Source organism: Alexandromys fortis, unplaced genomic scaffold (assembly GCF_014885135.2).
Source record: "Alexandromys fortis isolate MF-2015 unplaced genomic scaffold, M_Fortis_MF-2015_v1.1 scaffold_112, whole genome shotgun sequence".
Classification (NCBI taxonomy): domain Eukaryota; kingdom Metazoa; phylum Chordata; class Mammalia; order Rodentia; family Cricetidae; genus Alexandromys; species Alexandromys fortis.
In genome coordinates, this window is record NW_026068013.1 from 599,684 (window position 1) to 622,066 (window position 22,383).

General features: G+C 39.2%; 1 protein-coding gene across 11 annotated transcripts in view; it reads right to left on the reverse strand.

Annotated features, from left to right (window-relative positions):
* Cep126 (centrosomal protein 126) overlaps positions 1 to 22,159 on the reverse strand; it is a 54,258-nt gene extending 32,099 nt beyond the window's left edge. For 2 of the 11 annotated variants that reach the window (XR_007595417.1, XR_007595416.1), the window contains exons 1-4: positions 20,871 to 21,674; positions 20,548 to 20,667; positions 10,109 to 10,254; positions 6,750 to 6,861 (exon numbers count right to left, since the gene is read on the reverse strand). Coding sequence is in view for 6 of the 11 variants with exons in the window: in XM_050162214.1 (XP_050018171.1) it covers positions 6,750 to 6,861; positions 10,109 to 10,254; positions 20,548 to 20,667; positions 20,871 to 21,070 (578 nt within the window). In the remaining 5 variants the exon portion in view is untranslated. Of the gene's footprint in view, positions 1 to 631; positions 6,200 to 6,749; positions 6,862 to 10,108; positions 10,255 to 20,547; positions 20,668 to 20,870; positions 21,678 to 21,816 lie in introns of those variants that run through there. The other 9 variants (XM_050162211.1, XM_050162210.1, XM_050162217.1 and 6 more) reach the window with 7 other exon arrangements.
* Between the last annotated feature and the right edge of the window lie 224 nt (positions 22,160 to 22,383).

Here is a 22,383-nt window from a genome sequence, read left to right on the forward strand (position 1 = left end):
CTTCAAGGACAAGTGGGTGGTGAAGAATACAGCTGACTGAGGGGCATTATTACCAACTCAGTTAAATTAGTTCCAATTAAGTCAGGATAAAGAAACGTTTTAGAAGGTGGCATATTGCCACATGTGACATTACTATCTCCAATACCCATATATGTCTTTATTTAGACAGACCAGAATCAACAAGATCAGTGATGACTACATTCCTAATTATTCCTGTGTCATGACCAGGAGACCATGGCTAGTGAGAAGGTATTTAGTATATATTCCTAAACAGTGAGGGCATGTTTCTATTTATTTTTGTTTTTATACCTTTCTTTTCTCTCTCTCTCTCTCTCTCTCTCTCTCTCTCTCTCTCTCTCTCTTTCTTTCTTTCTCTTTCTTTTTGGATACAGGGTTTCTCTGTGTAGCTTTGGAGCCTTTCCTGGAACTCACTCAGTAGACCAGGCTGGCCTTGAACTCACAGAGATTCCCTTGCCCCTGCCTCCCCAGTGCTGGGATTAACGGCATGCACCACCGTTGCCCGGCTGTTTCCATACTTTTCTACTCTTATGTAATTGTTCCCCTTTAGTTACCCTTCCCAAACAAAATAGAACTAACTCTACAAAATGTCTAATAAACTCAATTTATTTACCTTTAAAGTTGTCGTCTCTCAACTTTTTCTTCTCTACTCCACCTTCTTCTCTCCTCTTCTCTACTTTCTTCCTCCAGTGAGGAGGATTGAAGGGATGAATAGGAGTAAAAGGAGATGGGGAGGCAGAAATGGAGATAGAGTGGAACATGGGAGGAAAGGAAGAAGAAATCATAAAAGAAGAGGGAGAAGGAGACGCTGGAGAAGGAAAAGCTAGATAAGTTGGAGGCAAACACGGAGAAGATGGTGAACGCAAAGGAGAGGGCAAAAGAGGGACGGATGGACTAGGTAAGGGAGGGGAGGGAGGAGGAGAAGAAAGTCTGGATGAAGAGGAAGAAACCACTACCAAAGGTGACGAGGATGTGGAAGCAGAAGGCGATGAAGGCAAAGCAGAGGATGGAGAAGGACTTGGGGGTGGGTGGGGGAGAATCAAGGCAGGCAGACGGTCTACAGAGGCCCGAGGCTGATTTGACAGTGTTAAGGCTTGTGGAACAGATTTCTGAACTGACTGACAAGCATCAAACCCAGCAGAATGTTCAGGCAAAGGAGTGATACAAGGGAGGGGTGGGGCTGGTTGCACTGGATGACTAGATAAACTGGAAGGCTTCAAAACAGGGAGAGCTTCCAAGGGGGTTGGGGAAAGAACCAGTCGAGCTGGAAGAGAACGTCGGATCAGGGCAGGCCTTAGAGTTGCGGGGGTAGAGGGCTGCGCCGCAAGCAAATGTTTGGGTCTGAAAGTTTTATAAAACAACCTGTTCTGTGAGTCAGGATCAGGAATGGTGGGAGAACTCTGGGACTGGTGAGGCTGAAGGACAGGTAGCCCAGAAGGAATAGGAGCTGGCAGACTAGGGAAACTGCTAGAAAAACTAGAAGTAACTGGGGCTGGAGGGTGAGGGAGATATCTGATAGGATAGGATAGTAATGGGGAGGGTAGAAAGGTCTTTGGAAGAGTGGAGGGGACAGATAGATGGACACAGGTCTGGTGGGTGGGGCAAACACCAGGGAAGTCAGGAAGAATTTGGGGAGGATGGGGTAGCAATGGGGCCCGTGAAGAAGACAGCTGACCAGGTAAGTAGGGATCAGGATTGGAGAGAGCTTGACAGGCAGGAATGGATCTGCATAGGTGGGAAAGTATTTGGACAGGCAAGTAGAAAGAACCTCATTAAGATTTAAAACACTCTATTACTGGGCTGCCTGTAGGCCTTTGATTGATTTTATCCTTTGGGGTAGATGCTTGATCTTCCATTGGTCACACTGACTGAGTGAAACAGGTACCCAGCTGACTCGAGCTCACGCGTTCTCTCCTTTCAAAAATCTGCTGCATGGGTATCGGCTGGAAAATCTAGTTTAAACCACTAGTGTGAAGAGCATATGCAGACGTCTCTGGTAGTGGGTGGTTTGAAATGGACTACCTCATGACAAATACATGGATATTGGAGATAGCTGTCTAACAAAAATCAATCTGTTCCAGAGAGTTTAATGCAGGAGAGCTATGCCCTCTTCTTCTCTCCATCCACCAGATATGCCAAGCCGATTAGCTTTGTGCTAAGAACTCAATTGTGATGAAAGGCTGGTTATTTCTTATAGTTTAAAAGTTAATACCTTATTAATATTTTTATATCTCATTACTTCCTAAAGGGGTTTCTATATTCCTAAAATCCTATTCGCCAATTTTTTTTATTGAGGCTTAAGAATTAGCCCTCACTTTTCTAAACAAATTTTCCTTTTAGATTCTAATTTTTTATTTTTATTTAAAATTAGCATTCTATGTTAGAGCCACCTTTTGGGCTGAGGCTGTGGCTAATGGTAGGGCTTGTGCAAAGGGCTTCTCAGTCCCTAGCACAAGTACTGCTATCCTCTGCTTCTTTGGAACTGTTTCGTGATATTTTATTTCTTAACTACTTTAGGTTTATATTCCACTGAAATGTATTTGTAACATGACAATAGCTTATTAATCTTTGTAAAAACATTTGAAAGAAACTTATTTCCATAAAACCAATAAGTGATCATTAATAGTCTAAAATTTCATATTATATGGCATTTATCACATTGTATACTTAATATACAATCTTTAACACTGTTAGTTATTTGGGGAGAGAAGTCCAACTTTTTATTAGTTAATCATGGTATCTTCTCTCATAGATTATACATATTGGCTTTTCAAATAAAGACATATATATATATATACATACATACATACACACACACATACATACATACATACACATGAATATCACAATGTCACAGCCAAAAGTATATTATGAAAACCAGGTATTCTGATACAGAATGTAGGTTATTTCTCACAATGACAATACACAATATTTATTATTTACCCATCTGCTAAAATGATAGCATATTTGTTTGCTTCCAAAGAAATGAAGCTATTCTGACAGTTTAAAGAAAATCTTAAACTTCTTCTGTTTTGAGTCAATTTCATTGGTTAATAAAGTGCCTTGGCCCTTTGATAGGACGGAAAATTAGGTAGGCAGAGTAAACAGAACAGAATGCTGGGAGGAAGTGAGGCAATCGCCATGCCTCTCCTTTCTGAGTCAGATGCCATGGATCCAGACACCAGGTCAGACATGCTGGATCTTTCCTGGTAAGCCACCACCTTGTGGTGCTATACACATTAACAGAAATGGGTTACTCAAGATGTGAGAGTTAGCCAGTAAGAGGATGAAACTAATGGACTAGGTAGTATTTAAATGAATACAATTTGTGTGTTGTTATTTCGGGGTATAAGCTATCCAGGCGGCCAGGAGCCGGGCAGCACGAACGCAGCCTGCCGCTCCTTCTACAAAACCACCATGTTTTCATTTATTTTGCAAAAGAAGTGTTTTTAAAATGGACAATGCCTAATCAGCACAAAATAATAGTTGATATACAGAAAAAGAAACTGGAAAATGAAGGGTCTCTGTACAAAAATGTTAAGTAGTTTTGAAGTTTTAAATTCAAAGCTTCCTCTGAGCCCTGCCTGCCTTGGCCATTAGGTGCCATCTGTCATCTAGATAAGCCTTCCTAGAGTATTCTAAAATCATACAGTCTTCATGTCTCCAACTTCAGTTTCTTAACATACATTTGTAGATGTTTCACTTCAACGTGTTGCTTTGCTTATGATGAACTATTTACCCAGTAACTGTAAAGGTAGGATTTGACCACTGTCTTTAAAGGCTTTCGTTTTCCTACTTCTCAGGTTGCTCCTTGCAGGCTCATTCTTGAGGCCAGCCTTTTGGAAGCTTTGAGTTTGGCCTCTCTTTTCTTACTCTATGAGAACTCCTCACAGAATCTTGTGTAAACTGACTGTGATGTTCCACATATCTGTGTGTCTAAAGGTTAACAATATCCTCTTAGCCTTCTCAATGGACTACTTCAGCATTGGGGTACATTTCTAAGTTAGCTCCTTGGGAAGTAGCTCATCTACTGTGATCACATTGTTTACAGTGGTACTGTCATTTGTAGGGGGTATGGACTCAGCAAAGACTAGCTTTCAACTGCTCTGTGGCCTGCCCTAAAGAATGCTCCTATATTAGGATAGTGTTCCATACAATGTTTGATTGCTTGATTAACTCAAGGCCACCACCGATAGATACCAACCACTGTTTTTATCTGTGATGAGACTGTCACATCTATATTCATGTCCTAGACTTCTTATTCTGAGAACCCTGCATTTCAAACTTACAACTCACTCTAGCTTCCTTTCAGCCATTTTCCCCCTAAATCTGTCCACTCTTTCCCCATAGTCATATTCTTTTTATTGTAGTGAAAAGCTTAACACGAGACCTGCCTTCTTATCTGCATCTTATTTATGATAAATGGTTTCACTCTTTTGCCAGCAATTTGCTGACCCAATCCTGACTCTGCAATCATCCCCAACTCTTCATCTTCTATTTTCCTCCTTGGTGGTTCTGAAGAAGTCATCATTTTGATAACTGAAGTACCAGATTATCTGATTTCCCCACATTTAGTCTGTAATGTGGGAAAACTTCCAAAACATATTATTGGGAGCTTGCTTCAACTTTTTTTCACTAATTATTTCTAGAACACATTACTTAACAGTCTCTTCCTGTTTAACTCTTGGCTTCCTTTGTAACTTTCCTACCGACAACTCTCTTCTCACTGTTCATGTAAGCCAAATTAAACTAATTAAACGGAGGGAAGTGCTTGCCTCTGATGACTAGCCTTACACATATGCCACAGACCGCATGCAGAAGTCAGAGGACATAGTTGTTTCTCTCTTTTGACCACATGGATCCTGGGGATCACATGCACATTGTCAAGCTTGGTGGAGAGTGCATTTACCTTCTAAGCCATCTCGATTGTCTCAAAGCTTATATTTCTTAACACACAGATGCATCTCACTTTCTAATCTCTTCTCTAGTTAAGCTCTTAATTTGTGTTCTCTGATTGACCTGTTATTATTATTATTGTTGTTGTTGTTTTGGATAGGGTCTCTTGTAGCTGAAGTAGGCTCTCAAGTCTTGATGTTCTTGATTCCACATTATGAGCTCTGGGATTACAGGCATGCACCTCCATTATAACCTCAAAATATGAGTTCTCTCTTTGTCTCTTGCCTATCTCTGCCTCTTTCACCTTTCTCCTCTTCTTTCTGTAAGGCGAGGGTCAAGCCCAGGGTCTGGTGCATGCTGAGCTCTAGCACCAGCTGATTTGACACGATCACCACTTTGTCACTTGTGAACTTGGCATGTGCTCAGGATTCTGTCTGCAGTGCCATTCACCACTTGTCCTGGTTAACTCATGTTTTTTTTTTCAGAGTTTGGCTGAAGCATTCCTTTTTTTTAGTGTGATTCTTTAAGCCGAGAGTCTAGTACTTTCCCAGAATCTAATGAATACTGAAAGGATGGAATTATTTGTTTTTAGCTCTAATCAAGAGAATTATTGACCAGAAGAATTCTAAGAACAGAATAATGTTCTATATAGGTATAATATTAAAACAATTTATAGCCTGAATTATTAATAACTTCATGCAAGTAAATGTCTGATTATTACTGTTCATTTGATGTAATTCTATGCATTTATGGGAGTTCTAGGGATCAATCCCAGGCCTTACATATGTGAGGCAAGATATCTATATATGTATAGTTAGAAAATCCTTTGGAAGGGAAGTCAGTGCTCTTAACCACTGAGCCACCTCTCTAGCCTCTAGGGATTATATTTTAACAGTCTACTCCACATTGATTTCCAATGCTTCATCTAGTTCTCTGCACATAGTAACATCAAAAATATTGGGAAAAATGGAAAAGACATTTATTGGAGGAAGCATAATGACTGGCAAGTCCATGCTATTGCTTTTATATGATTTACTTATGCAACTATGGAAAGAAACTACAAATATTGCAGTTTTTATTAAGATAATGACAACAAAAAAATTATGAGTGAGAAAAAAAAATCACTGCATCCACAAAATTACCTTTTAAAACTAAATTTGTATCAATACAACTTAAGCAATGTTATCTATTCAGTAAAGACAACAATAAACATCAATATATTAAAATAGTTTTGATATTTTTCATATAAAATTATTCACTATTGACAGTATTTGTATTATTAGTGACTATAAGACAGCAAATTACAATTGACTTAATTCTTAACTTGTAAAAAGAACAAATTCTAAAACAGAGATAAGAAGTGGGGCTGAAGAGATGGCTCAGAGGTTAAGAGCACTGACTGCTCTTCCAGAGGTCCTGAGTTCAATTCCCAGCAACCACATGGTGACTCACAACCATCTGTAATGAGATCTGGTGCCCTCTTCTGGCCTACAGGCATACATGGAGGCTGAACACTGTGTACATAATAAATAAATAAATCTTAAAAAAAAAAGTAACCAATGATCTTGGCAGTGATGGCACATGCCTTTAATCCCAGTGCTTGGGAAGCAGAGGCAGGTGGATCGCTGTGAGTTCGAGGCCAGCCTGGTCTATAGGGTGAGTTCCAGGACAGCCAGGGCTACACAGAGAAACCCTATCTTAAACCACTCCACCACCCCCTCAAAGAGAGAAGTAACCAATGAAAAAGACCACAAATTCAGCAAGCAGAAGGCCATATGGTTATTACATATAAAGTGATAAGTCTAATAATATTAAAACAGTAATAAATTACTTACCGCCAATTTGTTGCTGGTCTTTGGTAAAGAGGAATGTTTACTTCTGATTTTAAGTTGGATTCTTGAATTTGTTTAAGTGCCTCATCCAATGGAGGGACTGGATTGTGAAAAACTAAGCAAATAGAAAAAACATAATAAGGAATCATTTTTTATCACCAATGGTTTATTGATAGATAACTGGCCGATAAAGTATTTCAAAGTTCTTGTATAATATATTTACAATAGAATTAAAATTTAAACTTTGATATGTTAGTCCTAAAAAAGAAATTGTTACTTTGAGATCTTCATTATTAATTTTATGATGATATTTATTTGGAAAGAAGTTAATTTGAAAAATGTGTAGGTGTGTAGACTTTTCTGATATGTAAACTCTTCTATATTTGATCTCATGGTCTCAAACTTTTTTTTTTTTTGGTCTCAAACTTTTATGACAAAGTTTTACATATTTCTCTGAATAAAATAAAAAAAATCAATTGACTTTGGGCATTTACTGCTACAGAGCTTACTTTGTAAGTATGTTCATCCTGGCTATAGCACAGGTGCTATTTGAATTATTATTATTATTATTATTATTATTATTATTATTATTTTTGTTTTGGTTGAGACGGGATTTCTTTATAGCTTTGGAGACTGTCTTGGAACTAGCTCTGTAAACCAGGCTGGCCTTGAACTCACGAAGACCCTCCTGTCTCTGCCACTGGGATTAAAGGCGTGCTATTTGAATTTTACAACTGAGGAAGCCAAGGTATATGAAGAAGGCAAGTGATGTCCTCACGACCATATGCTACATGGACACTAACCCCACACAGCTCTTTAGACCTCTTATCCATTCTTGTTTTCTGTACGCATCCACTTTGAAAGCCTTCCAATGTGCACTTAGGCACGCAACGTATTTCTTTCCTTTCCTTCTAATGTTCCCCTCACTGTCATTCAGGTAGAAACACAGCTGTTTCTTAAGAATGCTGCCTCTTGCAGTTCTTAAATATGGAAATATTATGTTCCAGTCATCAAATTCTATATATAATTCAAAGCCTGGGGATAGAAGAGATGATTTTTCTAGGTCCAACTCTTTGTACAAATCTAACACTTTACTATTCTATTGTCTGTAGTTTTCTCCAAGGTGTTTAAGTGAAGTCACTGACAATTACACAGGGGTTAGTTCAGACTTGAGCTCTAGACATATGAGAGGGTAACAGGGATGAATATGATAATATTATATACATGTATAAAATACCAAGGTAAAATTTCTGACATAGAATGAATACATGCTAGTAAAATACTGTCATTTATTAAAGAGTATTATGTGTGATGCTCTCTGCCAAGTTCTCCTTGTAGCTTATCTACTCCTACACTCAGTGATCCTATTGACTGTGGTATCTGAGATTACCTCTTCTGTCTATACAGTTACTGCTTGAGTGAGGAACATAACACATCTTCCCAGAGCTAGTCTCCTCCTAGCCTTTAACTTCAGGATGTTGCTACTTCCATCCACATTCCATGTTGTCACTAGAGTTACCCTCTAACAAAGAGACCTTACTATGGGAGGCCTCTCTAATATTCATTTCCTGTTCTTAGTAAAGGAGCTCATATTGTTATGAGTAGAAACATATCCAATATTGAAAAAGTTTCAGTTTCCCTTTCAAATGGAGCTAGATAGGTTAAATTATATAAAGGGAGGCCTCTAAGGAAATGATTTTCTGTCTTCTTTTTTCTATCTATCCAATCTCATGGCTGGTGATCTAGCAGCTACCACATCCACAGAGTAGACAGAAGCCAGATGTAGAAAGGAGTTAGCTGAAAGACAGCAGAAGTCTGTACAACCATGGAACCAGCTCTTGACCCCGACCTCAGGACCTAGCCTATGAGAGAAAAAGAAAACTCTACCATGTTTTGGTGTCTTTTGATGGTGTCAGTGTTCCTTGCAGCACCTCTTTACACTAAGATCCCTTACCAATAGAGAAATGGCTTGCTTTCCAGTTCAAAAATGGCATTTTGGATAAAGATGAACTTTCTAGTATGACATACAAAGTTCTTCAGGAGTTGGCTTCAACTTATTTCTAGTTTCAAGTTAATATTCTTCACTTCTTATCCCCCAACTTATACTTCTGATACACGAAAGACACAGTTCACTTGTATGAACTGTTCCTTCTCTCTGGCTACCCTTTGTATTTCTCTTTGCCTGTCAAGATACTAATTCAAGAGTCATGCATGTCATTGTTCAAGAAACAATGACTTCGTGTCCTGACATAAGCTAATACTCTTTCCTGTGTTTTCACACATTCTGCTATCACATCAATTATTGTACCAATGATACTATTTAAATTCTTATCCAAAATTGTTGTGATTTTTAGCATACAGTTTCATATTTCTGTAGCTCAGTATAGCTGGGGACAGAGTATAACACAGTATAGTACACGATGGCTGGGTAGATGATGGTACTGCCAGCTCTCTTCCTGTAAGCCTTGATATATTGTTAGTTCTGTCTTGCTGTTTAAGGTCCAAAAATGTGGATCTGATATGAAAGCATCAGTCACAGTCATACTTAAATTCCTTTTTGAAATGTATGTGCTGTGTATACACAAGCTCACATGTGTGGAATGCATGTATGTGTAGATGTGTGTGAAGGCCGCAGGTTAGCACTGAGTGTCTGTTTCAATTACTCTCCACTTGGTTCATTCAGACAGGGTCTCTCAATTGAACCAAAAGCTCGTCAAGACTAGCTAGCAGCTTGCTCCAGGGATCCCCTGTCTGTGCTTCCTTAGTGCTGGAGTACAGGCTGTGGTCACAGCTGCCCCACTTTACATGGTTCTGGGAACACAGACTCCAGGCCTCATGCTTCACAAGTGCTTTATACATGAAGCCAGCTCCTCGTCCAATTATATATCCTTCAATTCTTGATTGGTTATGGGCCTTATATCATTGGATTCTATTACTTTGTAGATGTTGTGCTTTGCCAATCGTTCAAATAAGAATTTGAAGTAAACTACAAATAAAATACCAGAATGAATGTGACACTAATTTCCTGAACCCAACAGCCAAATTTTCTGTTAAGTTACTTGAAAGAAAAAATTGATTTTAAAAAGACAAAACACTGTGAACTAGTGTGACGTTGAAAGAAACTCGTGAGTGAAAAGAGGGTTTACCAATGCAGCCAACATAGTATTCTCCAAATTCAATTTAAGTCACATTCCTGTTTTTCATTTGCTTAAAGTGCCTGCTACTCAAACAGCACACAAGGCTGTTGTGGTTTTGATTTCTACTTAAATTTTTTTTAAATCTGTAATTTTATTGTTTACTTGATTTAAATTTAATTACAACTTTCATTTTTGTTTCAAAATTGTTTCAGAAATGACAGGTACCTGCTTTCTTTCTCTGAGAGAGAGGAACATGGGCACGCTGGAATTTTTCAGTAACTTCTTCAAACTTCTGTTTCCTCTGTTGCAGGATGCGCTCTCTAATTTGATATTCTCTTTCTTCTTGTTCTTTGCGCTTCTCTTCAAAAGCTCTAGATTTAAGATGTGACGGAAACAGGAGAGACAGACAAGAAGTTCTGAACAAAACAGAATGAATGATGTGCAAACACCACTACTTATGAAATAACAGTTTTCATTTTACTTAGAGACAACACAATTCTGATTTTAACAGGCTACTGGCTTAGAATTAAAATATCCTTGGCAAATGGTAATTTCAGACCACCATTCAGATCTTTTGAATGAAGAGAAAGTTCTTCAGTAAGGCCCAACATCCCATACCTTTTTTTTTTTTTTTTGGTTTTTCAAGACAGGGTTTCTCTGTGGTTTTGGAGCCTGTCCTGGAACTAGCTCTTGGCTGGTCTCGAACTCTCAGAGATCCACCTGCCTCTGCCTCCCAAGTGCTGGGATTAAAGGCGTGCGCCACCACTGCCCGGCTTCCAACATCCCATACCTTGCTGGGGTAAAAAGCCTTTCCTAAGAGCCATGCTGCTTCTGGTATTCACTGGTGAAAAAGAAGCAGCATTGTAAATTATGGGAAAGTCAAGGAAATGACTTTTCTACCTTTTACAGCAAAAGCTTAAAATTGGAAGTCATATAAATCTTAACTTGGCTAAAAATACAATTTTTATAAAAATGTTGGTTTTGTAAATATGAACCAAGAACTCTTCAGTAGACAAAGTTACAAAGATGTGCCCTGTAGTGTCCAGTTTGAAAAGGTATTTATTATTACTATTATTATTATTATTATTATTGTGGTATGGTGCGGTGCATGTGCTCTAGCAACTTGTGGAGGGCAGAGGCCAACTTTGAGGCGCTGGTTTTTCTCCCTCCCTCTATAAGGAGTCCTGGGGTCACACTCAGGTGCCAGGCATCTTTACCTACTGAGTCATCCTGTCTGGCCCACATCCCCAGTGTTCTTAACTTTATGCACTTTCTATTTTCTCTGTTTTAGTTGTACTGCCTTAAACAGTTAATTTTGTTCTTGCAAAATATGTTTGTATCACTCAAGAAATGTCTGATTAAAAAGAAAGGCTGCAGTGCAAACCTGACACTGGCAGGAAAGCACCCAAAGGCACTGCTTTGTCGTGTGTGAACTTGGGGACAGCTAGGTGAACTCTTTTAAGGTCCTTCCTGTTCTAGGCCACTGTGGACCACTATTAAAGGGCACACCTTGTCTATGGAACTTGTCGTCTAGAGAGCTGCAGCACCAGGAACAGAACTTTGGGCTTTCAAGAGGTAGTATGTGGGGTGCAGCACCACAGGAAAAGAAGAGAGTCTGATGTCCCTAAACAAGGACCTAGTTTCACAGCTTCATTAAGTACAGTATTGGATTACTAGCCAGAGAGCTTAGAAAAATAAGAAAAATACAAGGCATCCACACTGTAAAAATAAAATTACCTGTTTGCAGGTAACATGATCTGATGTACATAAAACTATAAAAATTCTACATAAAGCTGATACTAATATATAAATTCAGAAGATATATAAAACCAACAGACAAAATAAAATGCATTTCCATGTACATCATTATATAATGAACAATCCAGAAAAAACACATTGCATTTTCATTTACAATAGCATGCATGAGTATGCATGTGCATTTGTGCATTTAAGCATGCATGTATACCCCCCACACAAATACATACATATTTTAGGGATAAAACTCAACCAAAGAGGCAAAAATGACATATACCAAAAACTACAAAATACAGATGAAAGAACTCCAAAGGAAGGCTTGTCTATATTTATAGATTATTAGTCAGTGGGGCGCAAAGCTTACAGGTTCTATCCGTTCTCCACTCTGATTATGTAGCTCCTCATTAATGAGTCTGGTCCTGTCACTCTCCTATGTCATGCTATGACACATGACAGTGATGCTATGTGACTTCCTGGGCTACACTGGATGTTTTGCAACACTTAACTTACATTTGAGAATGCTCACTTTAGGAAATGCCAGGATGCAAATATTATTACTGATGACCTTGAGAACACCTCACAGAGACGCAGCCCAAGTTAGCTAGCTAAAGGAAGAAACAGCTACAGTCAGAGAACTGTCTGGGTTGCTTTCAGCAATATTGGTGAATCAAGCAAGCACAAAGCATGTGACTAAAGAAGCATAATGAATGTCAAGTTCAGCAGGACCATAAGATCACCACAGATAAAACGTGAGGAGAATCACAGATGAAATCTGAGTGCAAGCAGCTACATCAGTCAACACAGACAATCAGAATACACTGTTTTAGGTTACCAAGTTTGAGGGGGTTTGTTATAGACCAGCAAATGATTCATATAATAAGTACAAACTGATTTTTTTTACCATGTTACTTACTGGAGTTGGGGGATAAATATTTAATACAAATAAATTATCTACTACTTTTACTTCATTTGTTTTTGCTGTTGGATACAGGTTCTCACTATGTACCCTGGTGGTCTGGAACTTGCTGTGTGACCAAGCTAGTTTAGAACTCATAGTGATCTATCTGCCTTTGTCTAATGAATGCCAGAATTAAAGGCATGTGCCACCATGCTTGTGTTCTTTACTTATATGATAACTCATACCCATTACGTCTATGCGGTACTTGGATTAAAACAAACAGTGTTTAGAAGGTCACATTTCTTTTCTCTCTGGAGACATGACATTTAATCTGGACAGTCATGAAAATTTTGGAGAAAGAAAGTACTCTAGCAGAAGTAATGGCAAATAAATGCTCAGAACTAGAGAAAGAGACAAGACAGACCTCCTCCTGAATTTTTAAACTGAGAAAACACAACCAATTTAGTAATGAGAAATGAGAGCTTCTGAAGCTAAGAGGTGGTATCCTCCTTGCTAGCATTATAAAATTATTCTAAAAGCAAAATATCATCTCTATTACTTTATATTGCTCCATAGTGGTCCTGTGCTCTATATGAAAATGTGCCCAGAAAAGGATTTCACAATTCACTTTTCAAGACTATAGAATATAGTCTGTACTAAGTTGTGTCAAATTAAAGCACTGACAGAATGTGGCCAGCAAACCTGTGTTTTTCCTCTTGAGCTCAGCTCTGTGACATGCCCTAACATAGAGTCTGAAAAATTAAGTATAGCAATTTTACATTATAGTTCTTTCCTTACTCAGTCAGGAGTTGCAGGATTTCTTTTATCTGGTGATGTGTCAGGCACTCAGAGAAGCAGTGGGAATGAAGAGGCAGGTGATGGACGTTGGAAGAAAGTTTCCCCACCTCTACAGGATTTAGACTCAGAAAACCATGTTGTCGTTTCTATTGTCTCTAAGCTTGGCACTTTTCACAGAAGACACAGTTGGCCTTGGTGACTTTTGAAGGGTCTGCTCAATGTGTGCAGTTCTGCTTCATGAAATGCGTACAACACCTTGGCTCAAGGTGAGCGACCTCATTAAATGACAACCATATGCCAAGCTGTTTGCTTTCTTTCCCAGGAGTCTACAATTGTGTAGTATCATTTGCTGGAAGTATTCCGAGGAACTAATAATGTGCCATGGAGACAGTTTCTGTAGCAACATAATAAGCAGTAGCATTAAGAGTACCTGGGCCCCAAGAGGTGCTGGGTGGGATCGGAGAGGCTGCCTTTTGTGTGCCTTCCTTTCTCCTGGACAAAACTCTATTTCAGATGTAGGTAGTTACAGCCTTCAAACATGATACTTAACTTTAAAACCCCACCACATTTTGAGGTATTAGAAATTAAAAAGTAGGCACAGAGCACCCTTTCAAATTAAAATGCAATTGGAAGAAATCCTTTTCAAGAATAAGATATAACAAATGATGGTGCTAACAGCCTACAAGAGACAAAATCAAGAAAATACCCAGAGTTTTCTACATGACAAAGAGGCACATGCTTTACATTATTAGCCCTGTCCTTGTCAAGGTCAAAATTAATTACAATTTCCCAAATCTATACTGAAATTCCTAATTTTTCAATGGGTTACTTTTTTTTTTTTTTTTAGAGACAGGGTTTCTCTGTAGCTTTGGTGACCATCCCGGAACTAGCTCTTGTAGACCAGGCTGGCCTCGAACTCCCAAAGATCCCCTGTCTCTGCCTCCCGAGTGCTGGGATTAAAGGCGTGCGCCACCACCGCCCGCTTCAATGGGTTACTTTTCACTTGATTGGAAAGAAAAACAAACAAACTGGTGAAGAAAACACCCAAATACAGAACACCCACATTCTGATTAACAGACAGAATTAACAATGTATGTAATACAAAGTACTGCCTCCCCCACTCTCTCTCTTTTCCTTTCTCTTTATTTGAGGCAGTTTCTCAGAGTAACAGCTCTGGCTGTCCTGGAACTAGCTCTGTAGACCAGGCTGGTCTCAAACTCACAAAGCTCTGCCCATCTCTGCCTCCCGAGTGCTGGGATTAAAGGCATGTGCTACCACCATCTGGCCAGTACTTCAGACTGTGATATCAGCTGGGCAGTGGTGGTACACACCTTTAAACCCAGCACACAGAAGGCAGAGGCAGGTGGATCTCTTTCAGCTGGAGGCCGGCCAGGTCTAAAAGAGCTAGTTCCAGGACAGCCAAAGACACACAGAGAAACTGTCTCAAAAAAAAAAAAAAAAGAAACAAAAATTAAAAATAAAAATAAACAGAGTAAAAAATAAAGAGTTACATAAAGACAGGAAATACACAGAGAATCTGGATACTGTATGTTATTGTGTTGTCTTTGAATTGTTTGACTGTAGAGGAAGGAGCAACAGCTGCAAAAAGACATTTAATTATAAATGCTGCTGGATTAAATCAACCTATATATTTTGAAAATCCCTTGACTTCAAAATTTAAGTCAAAAGATATGTTGCTTTGAAGAAGTGGTTTTTCTTTTGTTAATACAGAAAATGAGTGGCTGTGGATTCATTCTGGGTTAAGAAAAATCAGGTTTGATCAAGCCAGACCCCTTGAAAAATCTCCAATAGGAGCAGACGGCCTAAATGATCCAATGTTTCAGAGCACCTCTGCTGCAGTTTCCTCTGATTTCCACATTCAGAACAGCTTTATGACTGCTGCCTGAGAGGATACAGTCTCACAGAATACTCCATAATCCTGAATTTTCTTTGGTCCCCATAAGATTATCAGTGCCCCCAATCAGCAAGAAGTAGCCTAAAAAACTATGCCCACATTCTCAAAAATTGGATTATGGATGTCTGTCTTTGTTTAGATTGTTGGTTACAAGTTGCTATGGATAATGGTCAGGAAAAAAATCTAAACAAAGGAAATCAGATTCAAGGTTCTTGTTTTGAAAAGAAAAAAAGGGGGCACAAATATGATGGATAAAATGGCAGATTACTGAATCTACTTTGAAAAGAAAAAAGGGAGGATATAGATAGGATACGATAAAAAGGTAGATTATGGAATCTACTTTAAAAAAGCAACTACTAGTTTTAAATGTTTTACATTGGATTTGATTTTTGTATATAATATACAAATTTTGTATATTGATTTAAATTTGAGATTAATTTGGTTAGAACATAGTGTATATACATTTCTAATCTTGTTCAAGGTATTGTACCTATACAGTTCATTTAACAGTGTAATGCAAATTTCTAGTCTTTGAAAGTTATTATTACCAGCTGTTTAGGATAATAAGGAAATGCAGGTTAGTAATTAGGCACCCTCTTGTCCCATTAGAATAATAAATTATAATAACTACTGTCAATGACGTGGAGAAATGAGATTCTTTTATGTTGCTTGCAGGAATCAAAATGAGTATAGCTTATTGACACACACACAAAAAAATAACTCTCACCTGAAAGGGACTAAAAGATAATTAATGCTGGAGCCGTATATAAGTAAGTGACCCATTGCTTGGCAATGTAGATTTGAATTACTCCAAATATAATGTTCCATATATGGTAGCAGTTTCATGAAGTTTCCAGAAAACATAAAGTAATAAATCCAGATATTTTTAAAACATACTGGTAGAAACATCAGGTGGTTAGGCTATAGCAAAGGAGGGAAATTGCTGCATAAATGATTAGATTCTGTCTAATGTCTTCTTAGCTTTTGAGTTGGTAGAAGCTAGAGGTCTCCCTATATATTTTGAAAGGACTTACCAAATAGCCACAGAATATTAGGTCAAACATAAAGGAGGGCAATAAATTGTTCTTTAGAGAACTAAGTGTCTAGGATAATTTCATTCTAAACCTGCAGTCTTCTAACTCTCTACATTCACTGAAATTATAATAAAATCCATCAGTCTTGTAGAATAATTAATGTAGGGGCAGCTTTAAAACATTTTTTAAATGGGGATGTAAGCTAACAAATCACCATGAAAACAGTGTGGATGTCTTTCAAATAACTAGACACAGAAATATCCTCTGATTCAGCTATTCCACACCTTGTAAAATATCCAGAATAAATGAAGTTAGCATAAACTATCTGTATTATTGTGTTTATTGTAGCACTATTCTTATAAGCCAAGTTATGACATCAACTTAGGTGTTTGTCAACAGATGAATGGACAAAGAAAGTATGGTATACATACACAAAGAAGTGTCATTCATTCAGAAGGAAGAATAAGATCCTGCCATTTGCAGAAAAGCGGATGGAAGTAGAGGATACTATAACACACAAATACTGAGACACAGAGTGCTAAGCAATGTTTTTTCTTTTTCTTGTATGTGGAAAGTTAAAACAAAACAAAACAAAGAGCCTCAAGTGTCAGAGTAAATATCAAGGACTGAGATATAAGTGAGTGGGTGTAAGTCAGAGTGTAGTGGGGAGAGTCAAAGTGTGACTGGCGGGAAAGTACAGAGGGTGGAATGGACATGACCACGGAAAGCTGCATGTGTGTATGAAAAAACCCACAGTGAATAAATCAGTGTGCAAATAGTTGAGGTTAAAGGAATTAGAGAGAAGACATGAAAGGACAGACAGATGGTAAGCAAGCACGTGACGAACATTCTATCCCATTAGTCATTAGGGAGCTGTAAACATAAAACACAGTAGGAGCTTTCTGTACACCTAGCCGATGGCTAATGGAGAAGTACTGAGAGAAGCAAAGAGTGAGCTATGTAGAAGATCTGCATGTTGTACTGCTGCGGGCACAGTGGGCTATTCTGTAAAAGGCTAGAGATCATGTTTACAAGCCTGCAATGTACTCCTTGCCATTCATTCCAGAGAAATTTAAACCTTATGTTCATATGAAAACTATACATGAATGTTTACAGCTTCTATCCACAAGAGCACCACACTCACAACCATCTGTGGGTAAGCAGTTTGAAAATTTAAATGCTGTTGTTGCAGGGCTGTGGCTGTAGCTCGGTGGTAGAAGTATGACAACAAGCAAAACTACTACTAAAAACTCAACCACCACCACCACCACCACCACCACCACCACCACCACCACCACCAACAACAACAACAACAACAACAACAACAACAACAGCAAAGTTTCAAACACTTGAGCTCAACACATCCGTGGTACATGTGTATACAGAACACTGCCCAACAATGAAAATGAAAGAACTGAGAAGTACCACAGAGCTGTTCTGAGAGGAAAAACATCAGTCCCCAAAAGCTGCATATGACACAATATTATGAACCAAAAAATGAACCAAACCAAACCAAACAATAAATGAAGAACAAGAGATCAAGGGGGTAAGAAGAAAAGGTTGTAATTACAAAAGGGACCCATGAGTGACCCTTGTGGCCAATGACATGTTGTTCATGGCCATATCAATGTTACTATTCTGTCATTGGAGGTAACTTGGTCAAAGGCATATGGAAAATTCTCACAATTGCCAATGAAGCTGCAATTATTTCATGAGAAAGTCTTGTATACATCTTTAAGTACTTCATTTACATCATTGCTATAGGCGAAGATGAGTTGTATTTAATATTTTTACATTCCAATTTCTGCATTTTAAATTACTGAAGTTAAAATTGTATTACTTCAGTTTAAAAAAGAGCTGAATTTCAAAAAAGTTATAAACAGTAGAGAAGTCAGAAAATCTTCAAAGAAGATCTTACCAGTGTTATCTGTTAGAGCCCACTTATAGTACACTGCATGCATGTATGAAAAACCACAATGAATAAGTCAATGTGCAGGCAGTTAATAGTTAAAAGAATTAAAGACATGAAAAGAAGAGGACAGAAAAACAGAATAGCTCAAGAATAATACAGTAATATAAAAGTATAGGCAATTCCATGTCTGCTATACCCATATGTCTAAGGCACAAAATCAAACTACCTTTATCAATGAATATAAAGCTTAACATGTTAAGTTATTCTGGAAAGATTTACATTAAAATGTTAAGTTTTCTTGCTCTGTAAGAATTCTGACAATTCTATTCATGAGCATTTGTAGCTGGCTCTTGACTCCTGACCTTATTTACTCAGTCCTGAATCCGTCTTTATGCTTATGCACTGGCTTAGACAGGGGAACAGCTTTCTACTGTACTTTTGGTTTAAAGTCTGTTTTTTTTTTTCATGTGCTTCTTCTTTGCTATAATGAGCTAATTTATAAATTTAAATCATGGAACATCTCTAATTTTGTTTCTTTATTATAATGTAAAGATAATTTCTTTATAATCTAGCACAGGGCAAATTCTTTAATTTCTTTAGATTGGCATACATATTATGTCATAAATTACCTCCTATCATCTGATCCTCATCCACATTTTCCACATAAAACGTAATACATCTTCTGTCACATTTTCTAACTTTAGACTTTCTTTGTATTATTCTAGCTACAGAAAGTATGGCTCCTTTCATGTCCCTTGGCTAACAGTGGCTAACTATTCTTCCAGGGACTCTTCCTGTCCTATAGTCTATGAGATGTACTTCTGCTCTGCTTCACAGGAGATTTAACCACAGTACTTACTGAGTGTCATCTCTCATTGCTACATTATTATCAATCTGATTGGAAGAATACGTCTTTTACTTTTTACCTTCTAGAATATGAAATCTTAAAGAGATTCTTAGTCTATGACATTTTAAACAGTTAAAGATAGCTTCCAAAGATAATGAAAAAAATGGCAGGTGATATTTCTCTGTCTGAAAGGAAAATACTAAATGCTAAAAAGCTTACAATTCTGACTCCAACTTGAGTAGACAGGATAAAACAAAAGTCAACAGTCATCTCTACTGACAGCTGTCATGTGCCTTATACAATCCTCTGAAGCCAAAAAGCACCAGAAGACCAAGAGCTTACTAACAAAACCAAAAAGTTATTGAGTTATTCATTCAATAATTCAACATCGATGAACGATGGAAGGATTAAGTGAAAGAGAAATACAACGGCAGAAAGAACTTCCAGGTGAACAATTTTGTAGTCCACATGGGATCGCAGCATGTGCCCAATGACATGGCTAATGCGCCCCAGGGGTCTCTACTACCATGAATTACAGTAATATGGGGACAGCTCTAAAGAAAAAATTTAAATGTTGGATAACCATGCTGACTGGAAAGATGGCTCAGTGGTTAAGCTGAGGACTTGGGTTCAGCTCCCAGCACCCATAAATTGGCTCACAACCATCTGTAACTTCAGGTTCAGGGAATCTGACAGCTTCTTCTGGTCTTTAAGTGAGTATCAGGTAGGCATGTGTGCACTTACATACATTCAGGCAAATACTCATACACATTTAAAATAAAAATAGCAATATCTTTAAAAATTTAAACCAGGTGGTGGGTGGTGGCACATGCCTTTAATCCCAGTACTCTGGAGGCAGAGGCAGGGAAGATATCAAACTGTGAGTTCGAGGCACCTGGCCTACAGAATGAGTTCCAGAGCAGCCAGACTGACACAGAGAAACCCTATCTTTAAGAAACAAAGCAAAACAAAACAAATTTAGTAATTTAAAATCCTAAAAATGCTAAGAAGTGGTTGGATACTTTTGAGTTTTCTCCACAGATAGCTCTTTTGGTAATGACTTAGAAATTGTAATTTAAGGCCTTCTATCATTGTTTATTTTTCCCCTCTTTTTGTAATTGAATGAGGAGGGTACCACATAGAAATTATATAAATGGTAAATCAAAATCAAATTATAGTCCACTGAAGTTAAATACTTGTTGATCTTTTAATTAACTATGATATGATACAAAATCAAAAAGACCATAGTACATTTCATAGTCATCTGTCAGTATAACTGTTCTGTAACAAGAAAAAAACATGACAGTCACAACCAGCAGCTAGAAAATAGACTTGGTTTTCCAGGTAGAAGAAGAAAACTTACAAAATCATGAGCATCTCGATCATTTGTTCTATAAATAAACCATGGTCATGACTCAAGTCTAGGAAGCACCCCAAAGTAGAGAAACAATTAACTTAGAGTAACTTTGAATTTCCACACTTCTGAATAAAATACAATTACTTACTTTCTTCTCCGGTTTGACTCCACAAAATATTTACGTGCTCGATTCCGACATATTTTTTGTTGCTGTAGTAGTATCTGGCGTTCTTCTTCTAAGTTTTTCTCGAGATGGGTTTTCATATCTCTAGTGATGCCATTTAGTTAAGAACAACAGTGTATCTTTAGTGAGTAAGGTCCGATATAATTAGAGTCTCATGGTAATGACACTATAATGTTTTTGTGGGACAACTAATATGTGTACATATTAGTGTTGGTATATGATAGCAAATGCTATATACATATACACCAGCTGAGATGGTGTTTGGCATTAATGGAGCCCTAACATACCTGTCTTCCCCAGGAGAGGTGGCATCCTTAGAACCTAAAGCAAGGTCTGCAGAAGAGAAGATCCTTAGAGAAAATTGATGATTTGCTATTAAAATTGTAAAAGAGTGAAAAAAAAAATCCAGAAGAAGTTTGGACCTAAGGAGGTAAGGAAATGGAGAGAGATGGTGGTGGTGGTAGGAACCCAAGTGAAGACTTAACATTCTCTGAAAAAAAAAAAACAGAGGTGACCATACAACGCCATCACTGTCAGCTAAAGGGTCCCCTGAGAACGCAATTCTAATTATCACAACGTTCTCTGGAAGAATAAAGATGCTTTATATACTTTAAAGGCAAAGCTTACTGACATTCCCACTACGTTACCAATAGTAACATCAAATGGGAGCTCGACTATTTCTCAGGAAAAATCAGAAATAATCCAGGCTGTCAAATTTCAGGTTCCCTGCTCTGTCTTTCTTATGCCTGACAACACAACGGGCAAAGAAGGAAACAGAAAGATCAGAACGTGCTTGGGTTACGCAGCTCTGGGACGGGTGCGGGGTGCGGGGGTCAACTACTAAAAAGGAATAGCACAAGATTTTACTCTCTGTGCTTTTCTCTAAGAGCCCCGACTAAGTGCGGAGTGTCTATAAAAGTAAAGAGTATTACACTGTAATTCGAAAAGGCGAGTCTTCGCCCATCCAATACAGGGCCGATGCATTTTAAAATTCACAAAAATGTGACAGCCAAGTCCAAGTGTGGACGCGAGGAGCCAGGGTGGCAAGGGGAGGGGTCTCGAAGTAGGAGAAAAAAGTGTAAGTTTAGGTCGGGGACAGGGTGGGGTGGGGTGGGGTGGGGTGGCAGCTGCTAAAGCGAACACCCGCACTGGAAATGACTTGCCAGTTTCCATGCCCCTGCGTGCGTGCTCCCGGGAGTCTCAGGCGCCGCCGGGATGCGGAGGGACGGATACAGGTAGGCGCCGGGTCGCGGCCGCCCGCTGCCGTCCCGGGCGCCCAGCGAGTCCGAGGGGCCGGCGCCCAGACCTGCGCCTGCGCTCTGGGCTCCGGGCCTGCCCGCCAGCATCCTTCACCCCAGCGCCGCCGGCATGGCGGCTCGGCCTCCCTCCTCCCAGGCGCTCCGGACCCGCGCGCGCGCGTTTCCCGCCCGCGTCACCGGCGTCGCAGGCTCGGCCGCGGCGGTCCTGGCTTCGCGGCCGCGGCGACTGTGGCGACGACAGCGGGGAGGGCGGCGACCTCGCGGGGCGACAGCAGAGGTGGCGGCTGCGAACCCGCCGCAGCCATCTTGACAACCAACCGACGCCGCGTCCTTCGCGACGGAAACCCGGGGGAACGCTGGGCGGGGCTGCGGGCAGGGGGCGGGGCTGCGGGCAGGGGGCGGGGCTGCGGGAGAGGGGCCCGAGTGGCCAATGGGGCCCTGATCGCTCAAAGCGGTCTGGGGTCAGCTGAGGTAAACTGTGGCAAAGCCGGGTTAAACCGGGGGCAAGAGAAGCAGAGGTTCACTGAAGTACACTGAGGTG